Genomic DNA, 27,349 nt, shown 5'->3' with positions numbered 1-27,349 from the left:
TCCCAGCTATTCAGGAGGCTGAGGCAAGAGAATTGCTTGAACCTGGGAGGCAGAGGTTGCAATGAGCCGAGATCGCGCCGCTGCACCTTAGCCCCTGGGCAACAGAGCTAAGACTTATTTCAAAAAGAAAAAAAAAGAAATCCTTGACTTAAATTGGATTAAATTGGCCATTTATTAAAAGTGGCATTTTTCTAGCAATTAAGAAAAAATTTATATAAAGCTGAAAAATTACATAATTTTAAGTAGAACAAATATAAGCTCTTAATTTGAACATTAAAAGAGCTTGAGAAATATGCTGGTGAGACAACACTGATTCTGAATTTAATGTAAGTATTATCCTTGTAGCCTTCTTGGGATTTTGTAAGGAGTAATTTGAAAATAACAACACATAATTGACATTTCTTTTAGACTGATTGCATTTCTCAAGTCTGAGTTTTTAGAATACATGATGATAAACATCTTTTAGCTAATTATAATGTGTGCGTGTATATATATATATATATATATATATGTATGTATGTATGTGTTCCTTCCTTCCTTGCCTTCCTTCCCTTCCTTCTTTGGACAGGGTCTTTCTCTGCCATCCAGACTGGAGTACAGTGACATAATCTAGCCCTCTGCAGCCTTGACCTCAACCTCTTATGTAACTGAGACCACAGGTGTGGGCCTCCATGCCTGGCTAATTTGTTTATTTTTTGTAGAGGCAGGGTTTCTCCATATTGCCCAAGCTGGTCTCAAACTCCTGGGCTCAAGCAGTCCTCCCACCTCAGCCTCCCAAAGTGCTAGGATTACAGGTGTGAACCACCACACCTGGCTTCCAGTATATTCTTAATGCTTACATAATCTCTGATAAGACTCAAATTATAGGTATGCATCTCGTGTCAGGCACTCATATTCTAAGGGGAATAAAGTGTTGTAACCAGAAGTAACAGGAAGCCACGGGATAACCTGGCTTTTTAATATAATGAGTATTTATTGATTATGTGCAACTCTAGTAGGTACTTGAAAATGCAACTGTAAACAGATTTTGGTAGAGAGAGGTAAATACAAAGAACAAGCAAACAAAATAATTATACCTTCTGTGTTACAAAGAAAAGAGGCTGCAGTTAAGAATAATGAGTTAAGTTAAGCAGTTAAGAATAATAAAATATCTATTATTAGATAGAGTGGCCAGAGGAGGCCTTTCTGAGGATGTGGCACCTGCATTAAGACTGAAAAGCAGAATGAAGAAAGTCAAGGAAAATGTTCCAGGGAGATGATATTTTAGAATGAGCAAGGTCCTGGGTAGAGAAAGAGCTGGTGAGAAAGTGGCAGGGCAGTATGGCAAGAACATGGAAGAAGAGGGGTAGCTTCAGAGGTTTGTAAGCCACTGTGTGGAGTTTGGGTTTGTTCTGAGGGTCATAAGCAACCGACTAGGAATTTCGATAAGGGAGTGAAATGATACCACTTATGTAACTTATTCTTGGTGCTGAGTCGGATAGTGGATGGGAAGGAAGAATAAGAGTAGAACAGGATAGTGGTTGAAATCATGATTATAACATAGCTATTAAGAGCATGGTCTCTGGACCTTCATCTGTGGAATCAGACTGCCTGCAGTCATGTTTTGAGCACACCACTTAATGGTTGTGTGACCTCTAGTGACATACTTAACCTATTTGTGCCTCAGTTTTCTCATCTGTAAAATGGGGATAGTAATAGTAGCTGCCTCAGAGTTGTTAGGAGGACTAAATGAATTGTCAGTGGCTTAGGACAATGCCTGGCCCATTAGAGTTATGTGTGTTAAAAACCAGTAAACAGACAAATATGGCTGTATTATGGAAGAGAGTGTGAAATATGAGAAAAAGTGTCCTATACAGGCAATCCTGGCTTTGTACAGTTCTTCTGTGGTAACAGATTGTGCAAAAGAAGGAGAGGGTTCCGGTATGTACAAGTTTCAGTTAACAACCTGCCAGTAAAGTGAAAATTGCTTATATAAAAGAATTGCTGCATCTGCAGAAGTGAAATTCATGATGGCTTCCATAATTCCATAGTTTACACTCAGCATAGGTAGAAGTTTTCATGTTTTTGAAGTAGGTTTTTTAACCTTAGATTTCATTTAGTTCTTCAAATCTTTCTGTAGGACATAGAAGTCTGGTGCCAAGTTAAGTTTTTAAGTTTTGGCAAGAGGGCAGTGAGTTAATTTCAGGGGATATAGTAAATTAATAAATCTTTCTAGTTATGCCCCTGAAAGACCTGGAATTGAAATGTTATTTCATGATAGGCTCGTGTGTGTGTGTGTGTGAGATTTATTATGTAATTCTCTTTGTGTGTTTGTTGGATAGAGGGTTTTTAGTTCTCTTGTTCATATCTTGGTCTTAGCTTCCCTTTCTTCTCTTCCACTTCTTCCTTCTTTGTTCCCAAGATATCAAGGAGTTCACTTATCTATTCATTAGTTTTTCAGAACCCATTTTATGTCAGGCATTCAGTTAGGCACTGAGAGAGAAAGAAAACTGCATAAGATATAGTGTAGTCAGTTACCGTTATTTGAGGTACCTATGTTTTATAAAGTCACCTGGAGCACAACCATTGCTCCTGGTGGAAAACAAAGGGGTAGGTTCCTGTGAGCCTCTGGTGACATTTTCTTTAGCCAGTCAGTACATCACTTTGTTTTTTATGTGTGTTTTTGTTTGAAAACATCTTACTTAATGTATTTTTTAAATTGCTGATTTATTAACATTTAACTCACTGCCAACAGCACTATAACTTATGCCTGAACAAAGTTTATCTCACACACATTTTTTTTTTCTGTAAGGTGTATCACAATCTTCCTGAGCTTAGGAGCACTAGATAGCCCTTAAACGCTATGCCAAGGGCCATTTTAAACAGCAAAATTGCCAGTGTAAAGCACAAAAATGTGAAATACATTGTGCCAAATAGACTATAGAAATGGTTTGAGAACTGAAACAGGAAGGCAGAGTGTCACTTTGTTTGACCTCAGACGGGAATGTGTGCTCTGGACAACTCAGGTTTTTTGCTCCTCTGCTCATGTTCATGAATGTGAAAGCACCATGAATATAGATTTTGAGGTTACATTTTAGTGAGTAGGCAAATTTGCGTATATGGAGTCCATAAATAATGAGGATCGACTGTATTTACTTTTTTAAAACTTAGAATATATTAAGGTAATTAAGATAAATTCATACATAGCCATTGTACAGGCAGAATATAATACGTAAGAGAAATATAATGTTGGATTTGATCAAAGGAAGGGGAAATTATGGGTTGGAAAGAACAAGAAGGCTTCATTTTTGCATCTTTGTTGAAAACTAGGTTTGAAAAGAGGTGGGAATTCCAGAAGCAGGTAGAGTGACTGAGATAAGAAAGTAAAGGGCATGTTGTAATGCAGTAATGCTAATCAGCTAGTAAAGCAATATGATTATCCCATAGAGGAAATGAAACAGAAGGAATGAGAGAAAAGGCTAGGTAAGTTGAGGCCAGATCATGCAGGTTCTGATTACCAGTTCAATTAGGACTTTTTTTATAGTCCTAAAGAAGCAATTTAAGAATTTTTGTCCCTCTGTTCTATTAATAAATATTGAACATCTACTGTCACCAAAACTGATCCAAGAACTGGAGATCTTTCTTTCTTTTTTTCTTTTCCCTTTCTTTTTCTTTCTATCTTTCTTTCTTTCTCTCTCTCTCTCTCTTTCTTTTTCCCTCCCTCCCTCCCTTCCTTCCATCCTTCCCACTGCAACCTCTGCCTCTGGATTCAAGCAATTCTCCTGGGACTGCAGGCACACACCACCACGCCTGGCTAATTTTTTTTGTACTTTAGTAGAGATGGGGTTTCACCGGGTTGCCCAGGCTGGGCTCGAACTCCTGAGCTCAGGCAGTCCGCCTGCCTTGGCCTCCCAAAGTGTGCCCAGCTGAAACTGGAGATCTTTAAGAGAAGACAATTATTTTGTGTCCCCTAGCTGTGTGCAATCCAGAGAGGGAGAGAGGCAAATAAACAAACACAACTGATATAATACACCATGTTTTTGTTTTTGTTTTTGAGGCAGCGTCTCTCCCTGTCACCCAGGCTGAAGTGCGTGGCATGATCACAGCTCACTGCAGCCTCGACCTCCCTGTGTTCAAGTGATCCTCCCACCTCAGCCTCCTGAGTAGCTGGGACTGCAGGTACATACCACCATGCCTGACTAATTTTGTATTTTTTTTGTGAAGACAGGGTTTTGCCATGTTGCCTAGGTTTGTCTCAGAACTCCTAAGGCTCAGGTGATCCACCTCAGCCTCCCAAAGTTCAGGGATTGCAGTCATGAGCTGCCACACAAGCCCAATACACTGATTTTAGTTAAAATTGTAGATAGTGGAAAGCAAAGGGTGCTATGAGGAGCGTGTACACAGACTCCCAACTGTTGTGGGAGATAAGGAAGATTTCTTGGAGGAAGTGGTATTCAAGCTAAGACCTGATGATCAGGTGGAGTTAGCTGGAGAGCAGGGACAGAACATTCTGGGCAAAAAAGGCCTATTCTTCAGGTGAGAATGATACACGAATGGGACTGAAGAATTAAACTGGTGTTTCATGTGAGGGATCTTTTATATCTTGTTAAGGATTTTGGACTTCCTCTTTTTTTTTTTTTTTTTTTGAGGCAGAGTCTCTCTTGTCACCCAAGCTTGAGTGCAGTAGCGCGATCTCGGCTCACTACAAACTCCGCCTCCCAGGTTCAAGCGATTCTTCTGCCTCAACTTCCTGAGTAGCTGGGATTTACAGGCATGCGCCACCACACCCAGCTAATTTTTGTACTTTTAGTAGAGTCAGGGTTTCACCATGTTGGTCAGGCTGCTCTAGATTTCCTGACCTCAAGTGATTTGCCCGCTTTGGCCTGCCAGAGTGCTGGAATTACAGGAGTGAGCCACCGCACCTGGCCTGGACTTCTGTTTAAAGGCAGTAAGGAAGCCTTTACTGGATTTAAATAGGAGCTCAATTAGATAGAATTTGTATTTCATCAAGAGCTCCCTTTGGCCCTAGTCTGGTGGAAGATAGTCGAAGCAGAGAGACTAGTTACAAGGCTGTTCCCAATAATCCAGGTGAAAAATAGTGGTGACCCTGGGTTAAGGTAGTGTTGGTGTGGGTAGGGAGAAGTGGACAGTCATATTTAAGAGGTACCTGGGGAATAGAATTATGAATACCTGGGAGTAGATTGGATATTCAATGGGAGGCAGGGAGAGAAGTAATCTCTCAAGTGATGCTCAAGCCATAACCTTGGATGGTACTGTCCACTGACACTGTAGGAGGAAAATGTTTCAGGGAAAGTGGTGATGAATTTGTGGTGGACCAACAAGGCCAACACTAAATATTAGAAAGATTAATGTGGTCATGGTTTAAAAGAGAATGAAAAGAAGATACACCAGAAATGGAGAGATAGGTAAATGGTTTTGTAGGAATCTCAGCTAGAAGTACCTATATTCTTAGTGCAGAACTAATAGGTTTGGGAAAGTAATGAGAAATAGACACCAAGCAAATAGTACCCCAAAGATGGTGTCAGATATCCCAGTGACATCTTGCAGCCTGCTCAGCTTTATGCTATGCCCCTGAGATCATTTTTCAGGATGAAAAGTAGTGAAAGTACCTTCATGTTACTTCTCAAATGTGTGTAGAAAGTAATATTGTTGAAAAGGCAGCTCTGGCTGGGCACGGTAGCTGAAGCCTATAGTCCCAACACTTTGGGAGGCTGAGGCAGGCAGATCATTTGAGGTCAAGAGTTAAAGACCAGTTGGCCAACATGGCGAAACACCATCTCTACTAAAAATACAAAAATTACCTGGGTGTGGTGGCTCATGCCTGTAATCCCAGCTACTCGGGAAGTTGAGGCAGGAGAATGGCTTGAACCTGAGAGGCGGAGGTTGCAGTGAGCTGAGATCGTGCCACTGTGCTCCAGCCTGGGCGACAGCGTGAGACTCTGTCTTTTAAAAAAAAAAAAAAAAAAAAGGATATTTTCACTCTTGGGACTTGATAAAGCTAGTTTCTTTTGAGTATCTCCTATACATATTTAATTGGCCCCTGTGAACGATGTTTCCTCTTTATGAGGGAACCCAAAGAAGTAGCTGCTGGTGTGAGAGTGAGAGACCACCTTCTTTATTGAGCTTTTTGCCCTGTTTCCATGTTCTGCTATGTGTTGTAAGCTAGGCTAGGCACGGTTGCTCACACCTGTAATCCCAGCACTTTGGGAGGCCGAGGTGGGCGGATCACCTGAGGTCAAGAGTTGGAGACCAGGCTGGCCAACATGGTGAAACCTCACCTCTACTAAAAATATAAAAAAAATTAGCTGGGCGTGGTATGTCTGTAGTCCCAGCTACTCGAGGAGACTGAGGCAGGAGAATTGCTTGAACCCAGGAAGCGGAGGTTGTAGTGAGCCAAGATCACACCACTACACTCAAGCATTTGTCACACTCTCCACCCTCACCTCCAGTAGCTGGGACTACAGGTGTGTCCTACCACGCCTGGCTCATTTTTAAAAATATTTTGTAGAGACGGAAGTCTCATTCTTTTGCCCTATTTTCCAGGCTTAAATGTTTATACACACACACATACACACACACAGAAAGAGAGAGAGAGAGAGAGAAAGAGAAAGAGAGAGAATGAGAATGAATAGAGACTGAGTCTCTCTAGGTTGCCCAGGCTGGCCTTGAATTCATGGGCTCAAGCAGTTGTCCCGCCTTGGCCTCCCAAAGTGCTGGGATTACAGCCATGAGCCAGCAGCTACTTTTTTGGGTCCCCTCATAAAGAGGTAACATTGTTCATAGGGGCCAATTAAATATGTATAGGAGATACTCAAAAGAAACTAGTTTTATCAAGTGTACTTGGTTTCTCAAAAAAAATATGTAAAACATGAAATAAAACATGAAGAAAAAAGAAAGCTGTTTAACATAAGGCTATTAAATGAGGATTATTAAGAAATTAAAACTTTAAGAACAGGTGAGAATTTTGAAAGGATTGGAACTTAAAACTTAAAAACTTAAGATAAAGTTTATTTTATTTTATTTTTTGAGACAAGGTCTTGCTCTGTCATCTAGTCTGGAGTGTAGTAGCATTATCACCTCTCACTGCAGCCTCAACTTCCCAGGCGCAAGCAGTCTTTCCACCTCAGCTTCCCCATCCTCTACCCTCACCTGCAGTAGCTGAGACTACTGGTGAGTCCTACCACACCTGGCTAATTTTTAAAAATTGTTTGTAGAGATGGAAGTCTCACTTTAAGTCCCAGGCTTAAATGCGCATGTGTGCACAGACACACACACACAGAGACTATAGAGACAGGGTCTCTCTGTGTTGCCCAAGCTACACACACACACACACACACACACACACAGAGACTATAGGAGACTATAGAGACAGAGTCTCTCTGTGTTGCCCAAGCTACACACACACACACACACACACACACACACACACACACACACACACACACACAGAGAGAGACTATAGGAGACTATAGAGACAGATTCTCTCTCTGTTGCCCAAGCTACACACACACACACTCACTATAGGAGACTATAGAGACAGGGTCTCTTTGTATTTCCCAAGCTACACATACACACACAGAGAGAGAGAGAGAGAGAGAGAGAGAGAGAGAGAGAAACTATAGGAGACTATAGAGACAGGGTCTCTCTGTGTTGCCCAAGCTGGGCAACTCCTGGGTTCAAACAGTCGTCCCACCTTGGCCTCCCAAAGTGCTGGAATTACAGCTGTGAGCCATCTTGCCAGCTCTTAGGTATTTGTTTAAACCCAACAAAAACCCGTGTTTTTGAGGTGCAGTAGTTTTAAAAAGCAGTGTAAAGCATTTACTCTTATGAAAAGAGTAAAGCAGATGACGTTGAAAGCAAGCAAGGTGGGAGACTGTGATTAACAGTAAAAAATCAGGAGTTTTAAAAAATGAGATTTAAAGCAAAATAAAAGGCTGAAAGCTAGCTAACAAGAATATAAAAATGTAAAATAAAAGGCTAAAGGAAAACCTATTCATTAGGTAAAAAATAAGAAATAACAAATACCAAAAGCAAGAATGGTGAGATGAAAAGTATAAACTAAAAATATCTTTGGAAGTTTGAAGAAAAGGACCACTGGGTGCAGTGGATCGTCCCTGTAATCCCAGCACTTTGGAAGGCAGAGGCGGGTGGATCACTTGAGATCAGAAATTGGAGACCAGCCTAGCCAATATGGTGAAACTCTGTCTCTATCAAAAATACACCAACAACAAAAAATTAGCCAGGCATGGTGGCATGCACCTGTAGTCCCAGCTACTTGGGAGGCTGAGGCAGGAGAATTACTTGAACACAGGAAATGAAGGTTGCAGTGAGCAGAGATCATGCCATTGCACTCCAGCGTGGGCATCACAGCAAGACTGCATCTCAAAAAAAAAAAAAGAAAGAAAAAGACAGCTTTGGGTGGAGGAGGGCCAGAGTTAAGGATGTCAGGTTGCTGTCTGCCCCTCGGCTAGCTGTGGAACACTGCGTCTTCAACAGGAAAGAGTGGGAATGACAGCCCCAATTCAAAATTATTTCTATTTCCCGCTGATTTCTCTTTTATCATGTTTCTTTAAAACTTCCAAGATTTTAATTTTTAATTTTTTTTTTTTAAACAGTAGTCTAAATGGTGTTTTGTGAAAAATACTTTGCCTGGAAGAGATTATACTTTCTTTTTTTTTAATGAGACAGAGTCTCATTCCAATTACCCAGGTTAAAGTGCAGTGGTGCAATTTTCAGCTCACTGCAGTCTCAACCTCCTTGGGCTCAAGAGATTCTGCCACTTCAGCCTCCCAAGTAGCTGGGACTATCGGTGCGCACCACCACACCCAGCTAATTTTTTTTTTTATTTTTAGAAGAGATAGGATTTTGTCATGTTGCCTAGGCTGGTCTCAAACTCCCGGACTCAAGCGATCTGCCTGCCTCAGCCTTCCAAAGTGCTGGGATTACAGGCATGAACCACTATGCTCTGCCAATATTAAAGATTTCTAAAACTTGTGTGACAACTTATCTTTTTCCTGGAACATCTTGTAAGTATCCCAAGAAACTCATTTTGGTATATGCTATTCTAAAAATTTGCTCCTTTCTTTAGAGATAGGGTGTTGCTCTGTCACCCAGGCTGGCTCTTTTTAGTTTTTATGGTAGAATACAGACTGCTGAGCCAGGGGAGTTAGGGGTGATCCCCAGCAAAATTAAATCAGCCCAGCCATGCGATACTTCCTTGGCAATTTGAGAAAAGTTTACTACAAGTACTGCTTTAATTTTCTTTTAAAAAGTCATTTTTCAAAATTGTATAAATAAAAAATATTTTTAAATTTTTAAGCAGATACCCCTTTCACCGCACTCTAGTATTATCACTCTAACACAGCTGTTTTCATGTGGCTTTTTGGTTCTTACAGGCTTTGCTTACATGTACATGTGTTTTTATATAGTTGTTGGTGTTCATATGCTTTTGTGTTATGATGCCTCTGTCTATGGCCATGGAAGGAAAGGAATTTTCTAGTGGTGACTGCCTCTGCCTGCTCTGTTGCTTACATTGTTTCAAGTACCATTGCTGCCACATTTTGGAAGTTGTTTTTCATCCTTCTTGCCTTAAAGTCACAGTTTGTTCTTCACTTTTGCTGGCCACAAAACAGAGCCCCACCCGCCACCCGCAGTCTTAACTGCTGCCAGAGTGCCTTTCTGGAAAATAAAAACGCCTTAGCATCGTGGAACTAGCCTGTGTTGAGAAAGCTTTTCTGTAAGCCTGTCATCTGCTACCCAGGTCATAATAGCGGCAGCACCTGTGCTAGAGAGGAAGTAGAAGGGCTTCCATATACAAAATAATAAATAATAACAGAAAACTAAATGCTTTACACATGTGATTTAATTTAATTTCCATAATAATAATACTACATAGGGATTTTTCAGATGAGGAAGCTGAGGCACACAGTGGTTGATGTGTCCAGGGATCAGGTAGTATATGCCAGAGATAATAATCTCTAAAAATTTATTGATCAACTAATACATAATATTACTTTGCATTTACCACAAAATAGCCATAAAAGATGAAGCAATTTATGAAATACATAAATGTGGAATGTTTTCCTTTATGGCCTTGTCTTTTGGAACAGTTCCTGAGGTCTAGGTCCATTTTAATATCTGAAAATGGGCAAAATCTAAAAATTTGGTATTGCTAACCATTGAAGTTATAGGGAAGGGGAAATAGTTTTATAGTTTCTTCCTCCCACAGGTCATAATTTAGTTGTGGACATCAGGATGTTTTTCTTGGCTTATTTCATTCATGTAGTTTTCTTTGCACATCTGTTACATAAATTATGAAACGATTTCCTTGAAAAGTTGCCAGTTTAATTCATGTTTGATAGCAATCAAGAGTTGGTACTTTTGGGGAAGAAGAATTAAATGACAGACTTTAAGAGGCAGAAATCCCACCACTATCCTGGTTTAAATATTTGTTTTGGATCAATCCCTTTATCTTTCGAGGCATTAAAATAATTATTACGTGGTTTGGGTATTTTGCAAAATACTTTTTTTTATGTTGGACTATAAACATTTAATGACCTTTTATATAAAATGAATTATTTTAGTCCTTGTTTCTGTAAGTTCCTATCTTTTCAGTTATACACTTACACATACGTTTTAGTCTCACAAATTGTCATTTGAAACTAAACTTGGAGTGTTGACTTCTTCAGTGATTGTTCATATTAGGTAATCTTTTCTGACCTTGAATTTTTCATAAGATAATTATTTTCTGTGGCTTTCTTTTGGAAAAAAATTTTAAGATTTATTCTGCTAGTTATATTTTAGGACGGTTATATTTATGACAAACATACTGGTTGTTAGAAATCTCAGAAACTTTAGATGTGACTCTGGTTAATTTTGCCCCATCCAAACTGATAATTGAATCAATACTGGAAATTTTCCTGGAATGTTAGGTAAACTCTTCTGTAAGCAAGGTACCATGTATTTCTTAAATGTACAGTTTGCATTTGTAAGGATTTGGAAACTTGAAATTTTTAGATAAAGACTTTGTAATATTGATAATCTGTACTGGGTATTTTTAGAGATTAGAAATGAAAGTGTGGTATAAATAGGTTAATGTCAGCTACTCATCCAATTGCTCAGATTAAATTTCTTGTGTTACATTTCCTGCTGTGAAACCATTCTTTGTAAAATGCAGTAAGTTCTTGATACATTTTTATGTACAGAGTTTTGACTTTTTAAAACATATGGAGGGTTTGTCACAGGAAATTTATAATTTTGTTATGATCTGACATGCATGTATGGAAATATGTCACTTAGCTAAACCAGTCCCTGACATCCACCTCATAGCTCAGCTTTGTTCTCCAGCTTTGAGGCTATGGTAACAACTGATTTCTGTATTTAAAAAAAAAAAAAAAAAAAGACTCAATGAAAGCCAGCCTCTTGTGCTGGCAGTGAATGTGATAGGGTCTAAGAAAATGATAATTCATTGACAGAAAATAAATACACATATTTAGAAGAGGAACACATCAAGTATGGCAATAGCTTGGATTGATGACACAGTCAAGTCTATGTGGAATGAGTAAATTTATGAAAAGTATTCTGCTTGTGCAAAAGTTTCTTACCTGAGAAACTTCGGGGATGGTATGTATTCGTTATCCAGTAGTGAGGATAAGCACAGGATCTTTAACTTACGGAGAAACTTGGGAGATTGTCAAGAGTCTGTACAAACATTTCCATTTTCATAATTTTGAAGATATACACAAGGTGATTAATCTTCCAAGAATATTAGGGAGTTCTGAAAGCTTTTTAAATTTTCCTACTTGCAGAGTGTTGTTTGATGTTTCACTTGCTCCCCCTTCCTCCTTTCCCTTCTTCCTCAAACTGTAAAACACATATATAAAACAGTTCTATAATATTTATTTTTTTCTGTAAGTAGTACAAATACGGTCTAAAAATTTAAGGTTACAAGAATATTGAGCCATATCAATCAGCAGTGTTCAGTAGTAGGAAAACACTAAGAGAGATTAAAATTCTGTGGTTGATTTCTCTGCCTTCATGAGACTACTGGACTCAAGGATTACTGAAATTAAAGGCCAGCGTTAGTCAGAATGAAACAAGATTTTGGTGGTAGAACTGATCTGAGAGTAGGATTTGGTTTAAAAAAGAATACAGTCCTTCATTTTCTGAAAACTTAAAACAATTATAATTTTTAAAATAGTTAACACCAGTTTCTGTGGTCTTACAACATGTCAAGAGGAAACAATTGGAACTGGTGTTTTTGAACATTAAGACAGCGTTTTCTGTAATTTTAATCTCATGCAGACAGGCAGCTAGAGTTTGGACTTAGGCAGTTTGCCATGTTTTAAAGATTTTTTAGGTACTCAGTTATAGTAACTAACTTGGTCTTTGAGTATCCAGAATTATTTTAAATAGATTTAAAGAGTATTATGGGGCTCCCCTCCTCCTTCAAAGCCTGATAGTTAGCTGTTGTTTTACTTATTTGATCTTTTTTTTTTTTATTACTGAGATAGCTAAAATATGGGGTATAATATTTTTGTGCAAATTCCTGATGGTTATTTTTAAAAGCAGAGAGTTTTGTGTTTCAGTATTTAGGAATTTAATGTTCCCTCTTGAAAAGTAAAAAGGAAAGCAGAAGATGCATAATCCAGCGTAGTCTTTTGTGTACATACTTGAAGCTATAAATAATATGCATCCCATATATATATGATATCATTGGATTGAATAGGTTATATGTTTTAAGTATTAATAGCTAGGTTACTCTTTGCTGAAATCTTGTTACTGCAGATTGGGTAAGAGAGCTTCAGAGTTTCGACGTCTCTGACTTCAATTTTTCCCTAATCAAACTGGTATTTTCTTTAATTTTAAGAGTACATGTATAAGAGGAGAGACATTGGTTTTCTCCCTTTCAAAATTAGATGGTTTGTATTTAATATTTACTAAAACCAAAGAAAATGTAATTTCCATGACTGAGAGTATATCTTTTTAAATTTTTTTATTTTTATTTTTTCTTTTTTTCTCTTTTCTTTCTAGAGAGTATATCTTTTTTAATATTAATTCAGCATTTAGCTCTTTTGTAGCATATTTGCGATGTTGCATTTGATGTCACCTTAGACATTGATAGGCCTTTTCATTTAGATCAGATTATATTCTATGATTTTAGGGCAGTGTGACATAATAGAAAATGTGCTTTGGAATTAAAAGACCTAATAAAGTTTTAAAATCTGCCATTTACTAGTTGTGAGATTTGGAGTGAGTTTATTTAGAGGAAACATCCAGGACTGTCGTATTTGTTTCTTCTGTACTTTTCCAAAATTTATTTTATTGGATTTCTTCTTATGGAAGGAGTACTATGGTTTATTATTACTTTAGCAGTATGGCTATTTTATAACATAACTTACTATAGCAAAATTATCTCTTCTGCCTAACCATGTTGTCACTTGTGTTAAGACTTTTTCATTACATTGTATTTCATTTTCATTTTCAGATCAGTAAGAGACTTTTTTTTGATGAGTGGTGAATATCCAACCATATGGACAAATCAGTTTTTCCACTTCCCCACGTCATTTCTGTAGAGCCCCAGATATTCTGTTAACAATGAAAGTAATCTGTTGAATTTAGGAATAGTAGACTTCTTAGCTGTTGTCAGTACATTTGATACTGTTCACAGGACTGTAATGAGATGTAACTTGGTATTAAAATATGAGTGTTGAACCTATAAAATGTTCAACTTTCAAATAAGGGTAATGTGGTGGAGACTATCTCCTTATAAATAAATGAATATCACAAGGTTCATTATCTAACTTTTATTCTTTAAACTATTTCTCTAATGTTATACATGGAAACATAAAAAAAAGAGCAAAGGTTTCTGGCTTAAATGAACTTGTTAACCAAGGAAACTGTCTACTACAGCAGTGATCTCTAACTTTTTTGGCACCAGGGGCCGATTTTGTAGAAGACACTTTTTCCACAGAATGGGGTTTGGGGAGGATGGAAACTGTTCCATCTCAGATCATCAGGCATCAGATTCTCATAAGGAACACACAACCTAGGTCCCTCGCATGCACAGTTCACAATAGGGTTTGCGCTTCTGTGAGAATATAATGCCACTACTGATGTGACAGGAGGCAGAGCTCAGGCGGTAATGCTCGCTTACTTCCTGCTGTGTAGCCCCATTCCCAACAGGCCAGTCCCCAGCCCCAGGGATGGGGACCCCTATTCTACAGTGTTCATTTTATGGGTGTTTTATGGTTAAAAAAAATTTAACAAGATTGATACTAATAGTATATTATTATAGCATATACTTTGGCTATAATGTGGCATAACTGTTCTACAACACTTAATTTATACAAATATCTTTTCTGAAAACTTTGTGGCATTGAGGTTAAAAGGTGACTTGTAAATACAGATTTTGATGTCAAGAATTATTCCTCCCCAGTACAGTTTTTTTAAAAGAATCATATTAATTCCAAAATTGGGAACTTAAATTGTTCTCTGTGGTTTAGCATTTTTTTGGTGTACATATTTTAGTCTATATGCATATATTTTAGTTACTAGTTTGCTGTACTTATTATCCTCATAAAACAAGATGTTAGAAATAACAAATAATATTCATGTGGTCTACTATGATGTTTACTTTGCCTATAAATAGTGAAAATGTAGCTAATCATGATATAGTCCTTGCCTTATATTTTTAATGGCCTTTAGTAATTTTCCCTTGGTTACAATATAATACTCTGGGAGAACTTTTGAAAATACAGGACAGTGTTAATATAAAGAAAAATATAGCATTGTTTGAAACAGTTGCTTGGAACTAAGTTATGTTTATTTCTGTCTCTAGCTGTTTGTTTCTTATCTCTTAGCATGGGTGTATATATGCATGCATATGTCAAAATACATTTAGAGGTCTCAAAGAAAAGATTTCCTGGTCTCAGGGTGAGTGAAATCTTGACAACCTTTAAAGCAGAAACCATACAAAAAATATAGATTCATTTGACTTCAGTTTTTAAAAAAGGAATAAAATTTAAAAGGCAATCTGGGAAAAATACTTCTCAATCTGTTTCAGTTTCCTCCTTATTTCTTTGTTAGCAGTTAGTACCACATTATACCTATACTTTACCTTTTCTCTTGGTGTATAGTTTTGTTTTAGCAAAGCATATTCTTGAACTTTTAAGAGGAAAAAATATCAGTAATAAGCACTGCTCTAGTTTTTTCTTGTTAATTATTTTACTGATGATTCTTAATGTTAGATAAGAAGTATTGACTATCTGTAAGTAAAAGCCTTGTTTTAGCTTTTAACCAATTTTACCTCTAAAAACTGTACCAAAACTTATCAAGTAAAATGATTTGGTATTATATGAGTGTCAAGTGGTCAAATAAGCAGAAAATGGGGAATAAAGAGGAGGACTACAATGAACACTAATAATTTGCAAACTAAATAATTGACCCTTGACTAACTGAATATTAGCTGTGTTTATGTGGCTATAGAAGCATTTATTAGTTCGTTTCCATGCTGCTGAGAAAGACATACCCAAGACTGGGAAGAAAAAGAAGTTTAATTGGACTTACAGTTCCACATGGCTGGGGAGGCCTCAGAATCCTGGTGGGAGGTGAAAGGCACGTCTTATATGGCAGTGGCAAGAGAAAATGAGAAGATGCAAAACAGAAACCCCTGATAAGACCATCAGATCTCATGAGACTTCTTCACTACCATGAGAACAGTATGGGGGAAACCACCCCATGATTCAAATTATCTCCCAGTAGGTCCCTCCCACAACACGTGGGAATTATGGGAGTACGATTTAAGATGAGATTTGGGTGGGGCCACAGAGCCAAACCATATCAAAGCGTGTATTCAAAACTTGAGGATGGTAACTTCTCACAGTTGGCACTAAAGATTTTGTGAGTCAGTGGTGCTGAGTTGTGCAGAGTTAAGTTGCTGGGGTGATCTGAGAAGCAAATGTGAAAATGGGTAAAAGCACCATGGAAACAATGAACAGTTTTATAGATATAAACAATAATGATTGTGTTTATGGATTTTATTCTTGTATTCATCATTCTTTGGTGATTCCTTCCATCTTTCATTCCCTCTCTTACCTTTCTTTTTGGCCTAATATTAGTGTCCCTTAAGATTTGTTATTGTTAACCAGTTATACTGCTAAACTACCTAGTAGTTGTAACTGTTAAATTTAAACCAGTTAATAATTACCAGTCTTTATCAGGACAGAGAAACCTACTGTTCAGGTCACTCATTTCAAGACTTTTATTTTATCTTAAAGAGAAAGTTAATATATTGAGTAAACCTAGATAGAACACATGTGTAGCAAAGCATAAGATCTGTCCAAAAAAAAAAAAAAAAGAATGCATGTGAAAAGGGCTCATTTTGTACTTTCTGGCGACTATTAGATTGTTCTCAAAATTACAGACACTTTTTAATGCTAGTGAGGAAATTTAAAAATTACAGCAACTTTTTTTTTTCTTGATTTATGTTCTCTTATGAAATAGCCACATTTCTTAAAGTTATTTTTTTCTTTTACTTTCCCTCCATTATTACATTCTCCTGTCTGTTTATGTTTGCAGAAATTAAATACAGATAAAAATCTGAAGATAAAAGGTAGTTATTGCTGATGACAGCAGAAATGTTAAAAATCATTAGATATTTTGTGGATCAAGTTCTCTTCTGATATCACTGTCAAACTGGTTTAAAATAATATACAGAAAAATTTTTTGGTGTTATCAAAGTATTCTTCGTTACTTTCTTAAGTGTTATAATGATAATTACATGAAAGGAAATGTTAGAAAAACCTGTATCCAAAGACTTTCAGCCTTCAATAAAAAGTTATAATAATGGTTGCTTGTACCTTAAAAAAAACAAGTGAGTGTAAAGAGATAATTTTTTAAAATTTCAAGTTGGAAATCTCAATTTAGGATTGATGAAAGTCCACAGGTCACTTGTTTGACTGTAGTGTTAGTTTAAATGGTGTGAAATTTTTTGGGGAGGGGGCGTGTCTCTGTAATTTTGTTTGCAGATCAAGTTCTAGACCTTTGTCTGGGTTGTGTGTGTTTAAGAAACTGTTGAGAGTGCTCCCTCTAGCGTCTGAGATATATTCTTAAAACATTTGCGTCAGAAGATTTCAGAATTAAACTAGCCGTTGTTTTCCTTTCAAATCTGAACATAAATTTTTATTTTTATTTTTGGCGGGGAGGGATTGTTTTTCTTTTTTAAACAGGTCACTGGAATTATGGGTAGGGCATAGATTGAGGGCAGTAGAAAACATGAGACAGGAAGGATCAAAATACCATGTCTACCTTTTTAGAAATAGTTATTTTTAAATGACCTGGAATTAGGCCAAACCATACAGTCTTGTTTTAGTTTACATTTGTTTCTGAAATAAGCGAATCTTAAAATACTTTGTTTTGGAATTCTTTATGCCATCAGATCTCATCTTGAGAGAGTTCTTTCCAGTTTTCCAGCAACAGCTTCATTGGAAAGTAGCTTTTTTGTGGGGAGGGCAAGGGAGGGGAGACAGGGTCTTGTTCTTTGTAGCCTCAACTTCCTGAACTTCTGCAGTCATCCTGAGTAGCTAGGACCACAGGTACGTGCTACCATGCCCGGCAAATTTTTGGATTTTTTGTAGTGACGGGGTTTTGCCATGTTAACCAGGCTGATATTGAGCTTCTGGGCTCAAGTGATCAACCTGCCTTGTTCCCCCAAAGTACTGGGGATTACAGGTAGGAGCCACACTGCACCTGGCCTGGAAAATATCTTTAAAATAGATCCGGATTCTTTGTGGAAGCCCTCTGTTATTTTTTTGTTTTATAGTTGCCATATCCTTCTGTGGATGTATGTAATAATTATATTGTGAGTATATTCTAATGGCTCTCATTGTTTTTCAGCCAAAGAAATAAGGAGATTCTTACATTATTGGCTCTCTGCCACCTCTCCCCCTAAACATAGCACTCACACAGGCCTTCAGCTAAGAATCTTGTAAAGGGTTACAGAAACAGAACCTTTCTTATTTGACCCATGGGCCTTTGTCACTTGAACAAGGAAAGTAGTGTTCTGAAAGCTACAGCATTTATGAAGGCTCTGGTAAAAATATTTCATGTACATGGACTGGAGATTAACTTCTTTCATCTTGTTCTCCAACAAATTAAACAATGCAAAGAGATTTCAAGTGTATTCTTGGTAATGAAATGCTTGGGTGAATTATAATCCTAATTGCTATTGTTCATTTTCACAGCTGCATTTTGACACTTTTAACTGCCTAAGCCATGCATTCTTCAGCCACCAGGATAAACAAAAGCATTCTGAAATTTATCATTTTGTGGCATCTTAAATTGTGAATCTGTTATTGGCTGCCTTAGTTTTATTTTGGTTCCATGGTTGATAAAATTAGTAGGAAAATTATTATTCTACATTCATACATAAAAGTGTTGTAATAGAACCATTACTGGATTTTAACGAAAATGTATTCCTTAGTGGTCTTAACATTTTTAAAGGAGGTGGGCAGTGGAGATTATGGATTTATTTTAGTCCTGGGGAAGGAATTTGTGTTTATTTTATCACATTAATTGATATCTTAGGAGGCAGCTTTCTCCAGGATTTGAAAGAATATAATAAGATTTTGCATTTTTTCCATAGTAGAACAGTGTTCTGAATTTAAATCTGAAAGCCAGATTGATTTAGTTTTTTGGCAAGTCACATTTATATGCCTAATGGTTCCTTTAAAATTTGACCCAAACTTGTTTGTTGAAGTGTTTGCAATAAATTTGAAATTTAAGAGATTTGATTACCAGTTTCAACCAAACCTTCCTTATTTTAAAAATAGAACTTTTTTATGACTAAAAAACCATATGGCAAAAGTGGGTTTTATGTATGTACTAGTTACCAAATTCTGATTTTTCACTGTTCTAAGACTTAATTCTAAGTAGAAGAATTGAATTACCATATTCACAGACACCTATTATAACAATTGTTTGGTAATAATTGGAATATTACTGTAGTATGTCACATTTAGGCAGTGTTTCTTTATTCTCAAAATGTCTTTGAATTCTTAAATTCATATAAGCATGAGAAATTCCATTTTAATAACTATTTTGCCATCTCATATCTTAATCTTTTTTCCAAAGTGAATTCTTTCTGATAAAAATATTATTTAATGTTTTGAAAATATCCTAATAGATGGTTATTTTAGATATATTTCTTTTTTTTTTTTTTTTTTTGGAGACAGGTTCTTGCTCTGTTGCCCAGGCTGGAGTATAGTCATGCAGTCATGATCATGATTCCCCTTGACCTCCTGGAATCAAGCAGTCTTCCCACCTCAGCCTCCCTAGTATCTGGGACTTGAGGTGCATGCCAACACATCTGGCTAATTTAAAAAAATTTTTTTAGACACCAGTTCTCACACTGTGTTGCCCAGGCTGGTGTTGGTTATTTTGTTAAATACTAATAATAGGTAACATTTATTAAGTACTTCCTATATGTCAGACACTGTACTAAATAAACACCATTTGCTGTGCTAACCTTTGAGGTTATATTCTTATTTATTTCCATTTTATGGTTGTGGAAACTGAGATTAAAATAATTAAAATAATTTTGCCAGTGATCACATAGTAAGTGATTGGAATCAGATCTTTTTGACTCCTGAGACCCGTGTTCTTAATCATTGCTGAAGTCATAAGGGAAAGTTAAGTGTGCATCATATAATCTCCTGATGCAATATTATGCAGGCAGTGAAAGTGAGGGTTACAGTGAATGTATAATGACATAGAAGTACGTATGATAGAATAAATGAAAAAAGACTAAGGGATTACAGTTCAACATTCATAGTGGTTCTAAACATCTGTAGATATCTTTGATTTATTATTTTTTAAAAATGTGATATAGATACTATCTAGCTGTTACATAATTTTGCCTAATTTATAGAATTTCTGTAAACAGGAAACATAAGCCTAAATTGCATGTAAACCCAGATCTGGTCAAGAAACTGACAACTTAGTTTTATAATAGACTCTAGCATGTTCAATTTTTTAAAAAAAATTTTGACCCTCAGCCATTTTTTACTAGACTTATGCCAGCTCTGATGTAATCTCTCATCTGTATTCTTGAAGGCTAATGGAATAGTAAAATCTGCTTAAAGATAACTTAAGTGTGTTACATAGTGTCCTTGGGGTAGCTTGTGCACAAAAGATGTTTTCTTTCCCACCCTGTGGAGGTAGCTCATTAGGACACCCAGTAGTGTCATTATTAAGTTTTCATGTGTTTCTCAGTTTTGATGCTAATCTTTGTGCGTATGTGCGTGCATTTTTTTCCTCTGCAGCACCAATGTGGTTATGAATTATTCAGAGATTGAGTCTAAGGTTCGAGAGGCAACGAACGATGATCCTTGGGGACCTTCTGGGCAACTCATGGGAGAGATTGCCAAGTAAGTGATAATTTGACTCAGCAGTGCAGAAAAAAATCAAAGTATCTTGACACAGAAATGTGAAATTTGCTTTCAGATTTAAACTATTTGGCTGCCAAAATATAAATTTTGCATAATCATTCAGATAGTAATGTAGAAAGTTTTACTCAGTCCATTCCCCTTAAAAATTTGGCTCAGAAAAGAAACCCACAATTTTTTTTTTCAATGAAGTTTTGAGACGTGCTGTAGCTCACTATGTAAGATTTCAACAAATGCATGTAAAATAACTTGGAAATGCAAGTCACAAAAATTTGTTTCTGTGAACATCTGGGCCACTGTACCAGTGAATGTAAAACTTGCAAAGTATCTTAATTAGTGGGACTTACTTATGTGCCAGGTAGTATATAAAATATAGGGAAAACATTTTCTAGGAAGTACATATCTTCTAAATTTTTTGGATTAAGCTTATTAATGTTTAAAAACTCTTTGGGGAAACACAGTAAATTAGGACAAGTCTGCCATCTACTGTCAAAATTAATATATTGCAAACTTTTAAAGAAAATGATTCTTTTTTCAGGGCTACATTTATGTATGAACAATTTCCAGAACTCATGAACATGCTTTGGTCACGAATGTTAAAAGACAATAAGAAGAATTGGAGAAGAGTTTATAAGGTATGGACACATGTCTGTTTTAATTACTTGCCATGTTGAAAACAAATGCTTGAAATTTCAGGTATATATACATAGGTGATTTTGAAGTATGTTAAATCTTAAAATAATCGAAAATACATGAAAGAAGTAGATTTGTTATTTATGTTCTGTTTTCTAGTCATCATGAACAACCGTGAATGGAAAATGTTTAAAATTAATATTAATAATACTTCTAAATGTTGATTACTTCTTAAAATTTTTCCTACTAAAATGTTCGTGCATATCAAAAACAATTGGATCTATAGTAGTATGCATGTTTAGTATATGAGCAGTTAAGATGAATACCACAATCTAATATGGTTTGTCATCTCTACATAGAAATTTACCTAATTTATGATAGTATTCTCATAGTATTCTATATCAAAAATGCTAGTTCAAAATGTAATTCTAATTTTAAATTTGTGAATATGAACTCTATCAAATTCCTTTTGTTTAGTTCTGATCTCATATAATGCAGAATCCTATAACAATATAGTTATGCTTCTACACTTACCATATTTTCTTGCTTCTTCGGAATGTTTTTCTGTGCTATCCAAAATGATATAATTTGGCTTTCAGAATTGAAAATCTATGTGTTAGTTTCATGTTTTTTATGTTACTCCTTTCTGAAAACATTCAATGTCATTCCCTCAGGTTGTATGGTAGGTGTGATGAAATAATTGACATTTCTGTAAATTAAATTTGCTTTTAGTTTTTTTTTTTTATTTTTTTTTAATTCTTGGGTAAACTCCTTTTTTAAAGAATCCAGTCATACATACCACATAAGGACATTTTAGTCAGTGATGGACCACCTATATGACAGTGGTCCCACTGGATTATAATACCCTATTTTTTCTGCACCTTTTCTATTTTTAGATATAAAAACACTCAGCATTGTGTTACAGTTGTCTATAGTAGTCAGTACAGTAACATGCCGCACAGATTTGTAGTCTAGGAGCAATAGGTTGTCCCACACATCATCAGTGTGTAGCAGACTCTACCATCTAGGTTTGTGTAAGTACACTATGATATTGGTACAATGACAAAATTGCCTAATGGCCCATTACTCAGAACATATCCCCATCACTAAGTGACACATGGCTGTAAATTACTGGTAGGAAGAGGTTTTATGTCCCTCAGTTTTACCAAACTAACTAGATTTTTTTGTTTGTTTTTGCTACCCCCTCTTCTCCGCCTAACTAGATTTTCATGTCCCTAATCAAGTGAGGTTTGTTCCAAGCAATGTTAAGTTCAAAATGTACAATTTATTGTTTTCAGTATATTTCACAAAGTTGTGTAGGAGTAACTGTTATCTAATTCCAGAACATTTGTATCACCCCATAAAGAAACCTGATGCCCCTTAGTAGTCATTCTAAATTTACATTTTAACAAAATTTAGTTTGGGGGTGAGGGTTAGTGGTGGTTGGTTGTTTTTGAGACAGTCTGGTTTTGTCACCCAGGCCAGAATGCAGTGGCTCAACCTTGGCTTACTGCAGTCTTGACCTCCTGGGCTTAAGGGATCCTCCTGCCTCAACCTCCTAAGTAGCTGGGACTACAGGCGTGCACCACAATACCCAGCAGTTTTTTTTTTTTTTTCCATAAAGATGTCTCACTGTTTTGCAAAATTTTCTTAAATATTCAGGTTTTTGTTTTGCTTTGTTTTGTTTTTTTTGAGACAGAGTCTCCCTGTTGCCCATGCTGGAGTGCAGTGACGTGGGCTCGGCTCACTGCAACCTCTGCCTTTTGGGTTCCAGTGATTCTTGTGCCTCAGCCTCCTGAGTAGCTGGGATTACAGGGGTGGGCCACAATGCCCAGCTAATTTTTGTATTTTTAGTAGAGACGAAGTTTCACCATGTTGCCCAGTCTGGTCTCAAACTCCTGACTTCAAGTAATCCTCTCGTCTTGGCCTCCCAAAGTGCTGGGGTTACAGGCATGAGCCACTGAGCCTGGCCACAACCTTTTAAAACAAAAGCCACATAATTAACCTCAAAATTAAATTTTATCTGGGGAAAATACTATAGGATTGTTTAATTACCAAATAATTCTTCTGAGGTTTCTGGCAATTCACAGTTCCATAATGCTCAGATAAAAAGTAAAAACAGAGTCAGCTTTCTAAAACCTTATTGTCTATTTATGTCATGCATTCAAATACTTTGAAATCAGAGTTGTTCTTTTAAGTCTTTAACACATAGTATCCAGTGGACAATTTATAATTATTTACTATGCTTAATATAAAGGAACTTCAAATTGATTATATAAGTTTTCTAGATTATGTATTTAAAGTCTGATGTAAAGAAACCTCACCACCACCATGAAGATTCTTTCTTTGCTAATGTTAGAATTAATTTTTTTTAACCATTTACTGAAGCTCTACTGGATTTATTTCATTAAATCATTTAGTGCTTTGTATTTTTACAGTCGTTGCTGCTCCTAGCTTACCTCATAAGGAATGGATCAGAGCGTGTTGTTACAAGTGCCAGAGAACACATTTATGATTTACGATCCCTGGAAAATTACCACTTTGTAGGTGAGCAATAGAAAAACCTTATAAGCAAATTAAAACAGTAGTTGGAGTTGTCAGTCACCTGAACCAGCTTAGAAGCTTCTCTGCTCTAATTAGAATGTGACTGTTGCTGGTTGTGTGACGAGTGCAGAATCCAAGACGTCGGGCCCTAGAGTATTAATTAGTGAAGACAAGAACTTGCAGAAAAGACTGGCTAATAACAACAGAACCAACACAACATGAGTGTTCGGGTTTATATTAAAATATGCACTGGAGACTGGTCCCCTGTGGTATCCATAAAGGAATAGCTTTAATCATATGGGAAGAAAAGGTTAGAGCTCCAAAACACACACATCTGTTTGAAGCTGGTTTTTTTTTTCCCTCCCACCAAATAATATTTACTGTGCAAAGGCAGCAAGGCCACAGTGTGTTTTGAATGTGAAAGAGGCTAGGGAATGAAGCACATTTCATTTTGTAGTGTACCCCAGTTGTAAGCACTTTAAATATTCAGTTTTGAGCTACACTAAAACCTGGTAATTAGTGTTCCAGACTTGTACTGGAGAAACCAAGACATTGTGTGCTTTTCAGTTATTAAAATGCTAAAGTAGTTATTCTTTTCATTTGTTTTCTTAAAATACGATAGAAAAACACAATAGCACTTACAGATATGTCTATTTTGTATGGTCATCAGTAATTCTTTTTAGTGAATCTTTAATTGACCTTGCATAGTGCCATTATCTGTGGTCCTTTTTAGTTCATCTTTACATGCTCTTATATGCCATAATTCCATTTTAAAACTTATAATTTGCTGAAGAGAAAATGACAAAGTTAAATAGCACCATTTGCCTCTTTTTATAGTTTTTTAAATATTGAAGTTGCTTTCTTATGAAGTTTTTTTATCTTTTTTTTATCTGAAAGAGTTTGATACATATTAAGTGAATTCTTAAGTTTTGTTTGTCTCTTACATCCTCATAGATGAGCATGGCAAGGATCAAGGTATAAATATTCGACAGAAGGTGAAGGAATTGGTTGAATTTGCCCAGGATGACGACAGGCTTCGTGAAGAGCGTAAGAAAGCAAAGAAGAACAAAGACAAGTATGTTGGGGTTTCCTCAGACAGTGTTGGCGGATTCAGATACAGTGAGTATCAAAGACAAGCTGACACCTAAGCATCAGCTTAGCTTCTTGAGTATGTTTTAAGAATCAGTGAAATACCAAAGACCAAAATGCTAATTTTCTTTTCTTGGAATACATAGAAGACTAAAATACATGCAGTACTAATTTTGGCTTCTGTCACATGAATCTTAGGAATCTTCCTAGTTTTAACTTGTGGGTTCAGCAATAGGATTTTAACCATTAATGGCTGATTAAATGACTACATACTCTGAGGTGACATACAGAGAATAAAACAGATGTATACCCTTCCCTCTTAGGGTTACCATTCTTCTAAAAAGAAGTGGGGGGAAAGTTTCTGTAACTTACAATTGAGAGCATAAAAATATAAAGTTTGATCAGGAGGTTAACCTAATTTGAAACCAATTTAGCTGTATTTTTGGCCCAAACAAGATAATCCTCCTGTCAGTCATTCCAGCCTCAGTCTCTCTTTATTTATGCACTGCGTAACTTGACGTATCAAAGGTGACTGACGATACTGTCAGTTTTTCATCTAGGCCTATTGCTTTGTTTATTGTTCCCAGTACATTTAAGAGCAACTAGAACATTCATCTTTTGTGTTTATTTTTAATGTAATAATATAGTTTCTGTAAAATAAGGCATAGGTGCTTGAAGCAGATACACAAAATAAGAACTATCTTTCACAGCATGTTCCTTTGCACTTGTTCTGTCTTCTGTGAGCTCTGACAATCTCCTGGTCATTTTGTGTATATGCAGACAGGCCAGTGCTGTGTATCTTAGCAGCTCTTTTCACTGAGGCTCTCCAGTTGCCCCCACCCATATATGTTTATATTTGGATTATACTGAGCTCTCATATCTCCTTCAATGGAACCATGTAAAACTCTTACATATAAAATTTCCTTACTCATTTGCTCCTCTGCTTTCTTGCCCTCAAAGAAAAAATACTGCATTTAGTTAGCTGTTTAAGGATGTTTCTAACAGCAGAAAAATTCCCTTTTTTATATTGAAGCATCATATACAAGTCAGTTTTTTTTTCCCCTAGCGCTAACTCATAGGCAGTGCAACCAGAGTCAGCCACAAGGCGGTTTCTTAATTGGGCAAAAATATTTCTCCTAAAGCATATAAATAATGTTTTGGAGTTTCTATTTGTTTGGGGAAGTACAAAGTTTTTGGATTATTTACCCAAGTAGTTGTTTTATTCTTTAGCTTTTTCAAAGTAGTTATAGCAACTTAATGTGTTTTTAATAGAAGTTGCTATTTGAAACTTATTTCCACACTATTCTTGCTTGTATCTTTCTTTTTGCCAGCATAATACATAATTATATCAGCTAAACTTAGAAAATTGAATACGTTTTCAAACTCAGGCAGAATGTACTAACTGCAGCATCTGTACTAAAGGTAGAGTTGGACATCCTGTGTGTTTGCATCACATTCTTTTGCTAAGTTATTGTTCATGTTTTGTGTTATTCAGACTTAACTGTTCATTATTAGCAGTTTTGTGGGGTTTTTTGTTTTGTTTTGTTTTGTTTTTTATTTCAGACAAAGTCTCATTCTGTTGTCCAGGCTGGAGTGTAGTAGTGTGATCTCTGCTCACTTCAACCTCTGCCTCCCAAGTGCAAGTGATTTTCCTGCCTAACCCTCCCAAGAAGCTGGGGCAACAGGCATGAGCCACCACACCTGGCTAATTTTTGTATTTTTGGTAGAGACAGGGTTTCCCCATGTTGACCAGGCTGGTCACAAACTCCTGACCTCAAATGATCTGCCCACCTTGGCTTCTCAAAGTGCTGGGATTATAGGCGTGAGGCATCGCAACCAGCCAGTTTTGTGTTTTCTCATTCTTTCTTTTTTTTTTTTTTTTTTAATTTTAGAAATGGGGTCTCGCTATGTTGCCCAGGCTGGAGTGCAATGGCTATTCACAGGCGTGATCCCACTACTGATCAGCATGGGAGTTCTGACCTGTTCCGTTTCCAACCTTGACCGGTTCACCCCTCCTTAGGCAACCTGGTGGTCCCCTGCCTCCGGGAGGTCACCATATTGATGCCAAACTTAGTGCAGACACCCAATTGGCATAGCACACTACAGCCCAGAACTCCTGGGCTCAAGCGATCCTCCCACCTGAGCCTCCCGAGTAGCTGGGACTAGAGGCACATGCCACCGCACCCAGCATGTTTTTTCATTCTGACATTAGATAATGTCTTGCCAATATCCAGTATCTTTAGCACTAATTTAGTATGATGTTCGCAGTGCTAATCAGTTTGGTTTTCATCCACTTCCTGTTCTGTAAATTTGTTGTTTTCCAAAGTCTAGTTCATCACACTGTCATTGGAATGTACTTACACATTGTTGGAAAATCACTTATTTTTTATAAGCCATCTTGGTTTAAATTTTATCTAAAAAATTTGATTGTGTCATGTTTTCTTTAAGTTGTTGGTCACTTCCAGATTCAGTAAATAGGTTAAAATCCTTAAACACTTACAGAAAATTTTAGCCTTGCAATTTTAGCAGGCAATTCAGCAGAATGGTTTTGTTCAATCTCCAAAGGATATGTATGCTTTTAGATCCTGGTAACAAAAGTTCAAAACAAAAGGTCTATTAGCCACTTTTCAGTTATTTTG

The 27,349-nt window shown here is 36.6% G+C and overlaps 1 protein-coding gene across 2 annotated transcripts in view; it reads left to right on the top strand.

Annotated features, from left to right (window-relative positions):
• Window positions 1-27,349, top strand: part of CLINT1 (clathrin interactor 1) — a 72,249-nt gene that overhangs the window by 20,438 nt on the left and 24,462 nt on the right. For both annotated transcript variants that reach the window (XM_021675971.2, XM_021675970.2), the window contains exons 2-5: window positions 20,322-20,426; window positions 20,983-21,079; window positions 23,516-23,624; window positions 24,576-24,740. In XM_021675971.2, the coding sequence (XP_021531646.1) occupies window positions 20,322-20,426; window positions 20,983-21,079; window positions 23,516-23,624; window positions 24,576-24,740 (476 nt within the window). The remainder of the gene's footprint in view (window positions 1-20,321; window positions 20,427-20,982; window positions 21,080-23,515; window positions 23,625-24,575; window positions 24,741-27,349) is intronic.

Source organism: Aotus nancymaae, unplaced genomic scaffold (assembly GCF_030222135.1).
Source record: "Aotus nancymaae isolate 86718 unplaced genomic scaffold, 86718_ANA_hifiasm-v0.15.2.pri h1tg000015l_0, whole genome shotgun sequence".
Lineage (NCBI taxonomy): Eukaryota > Metazoa > Chordata > Mammalia > Primates > Aotidae > Aotus > Aotus nancymaae.
The sequence above is the reverse complement of the archived record's forward strand: the minus strand, read 5'-3'. Positions and strand labels throughout refer to the sequence as shown.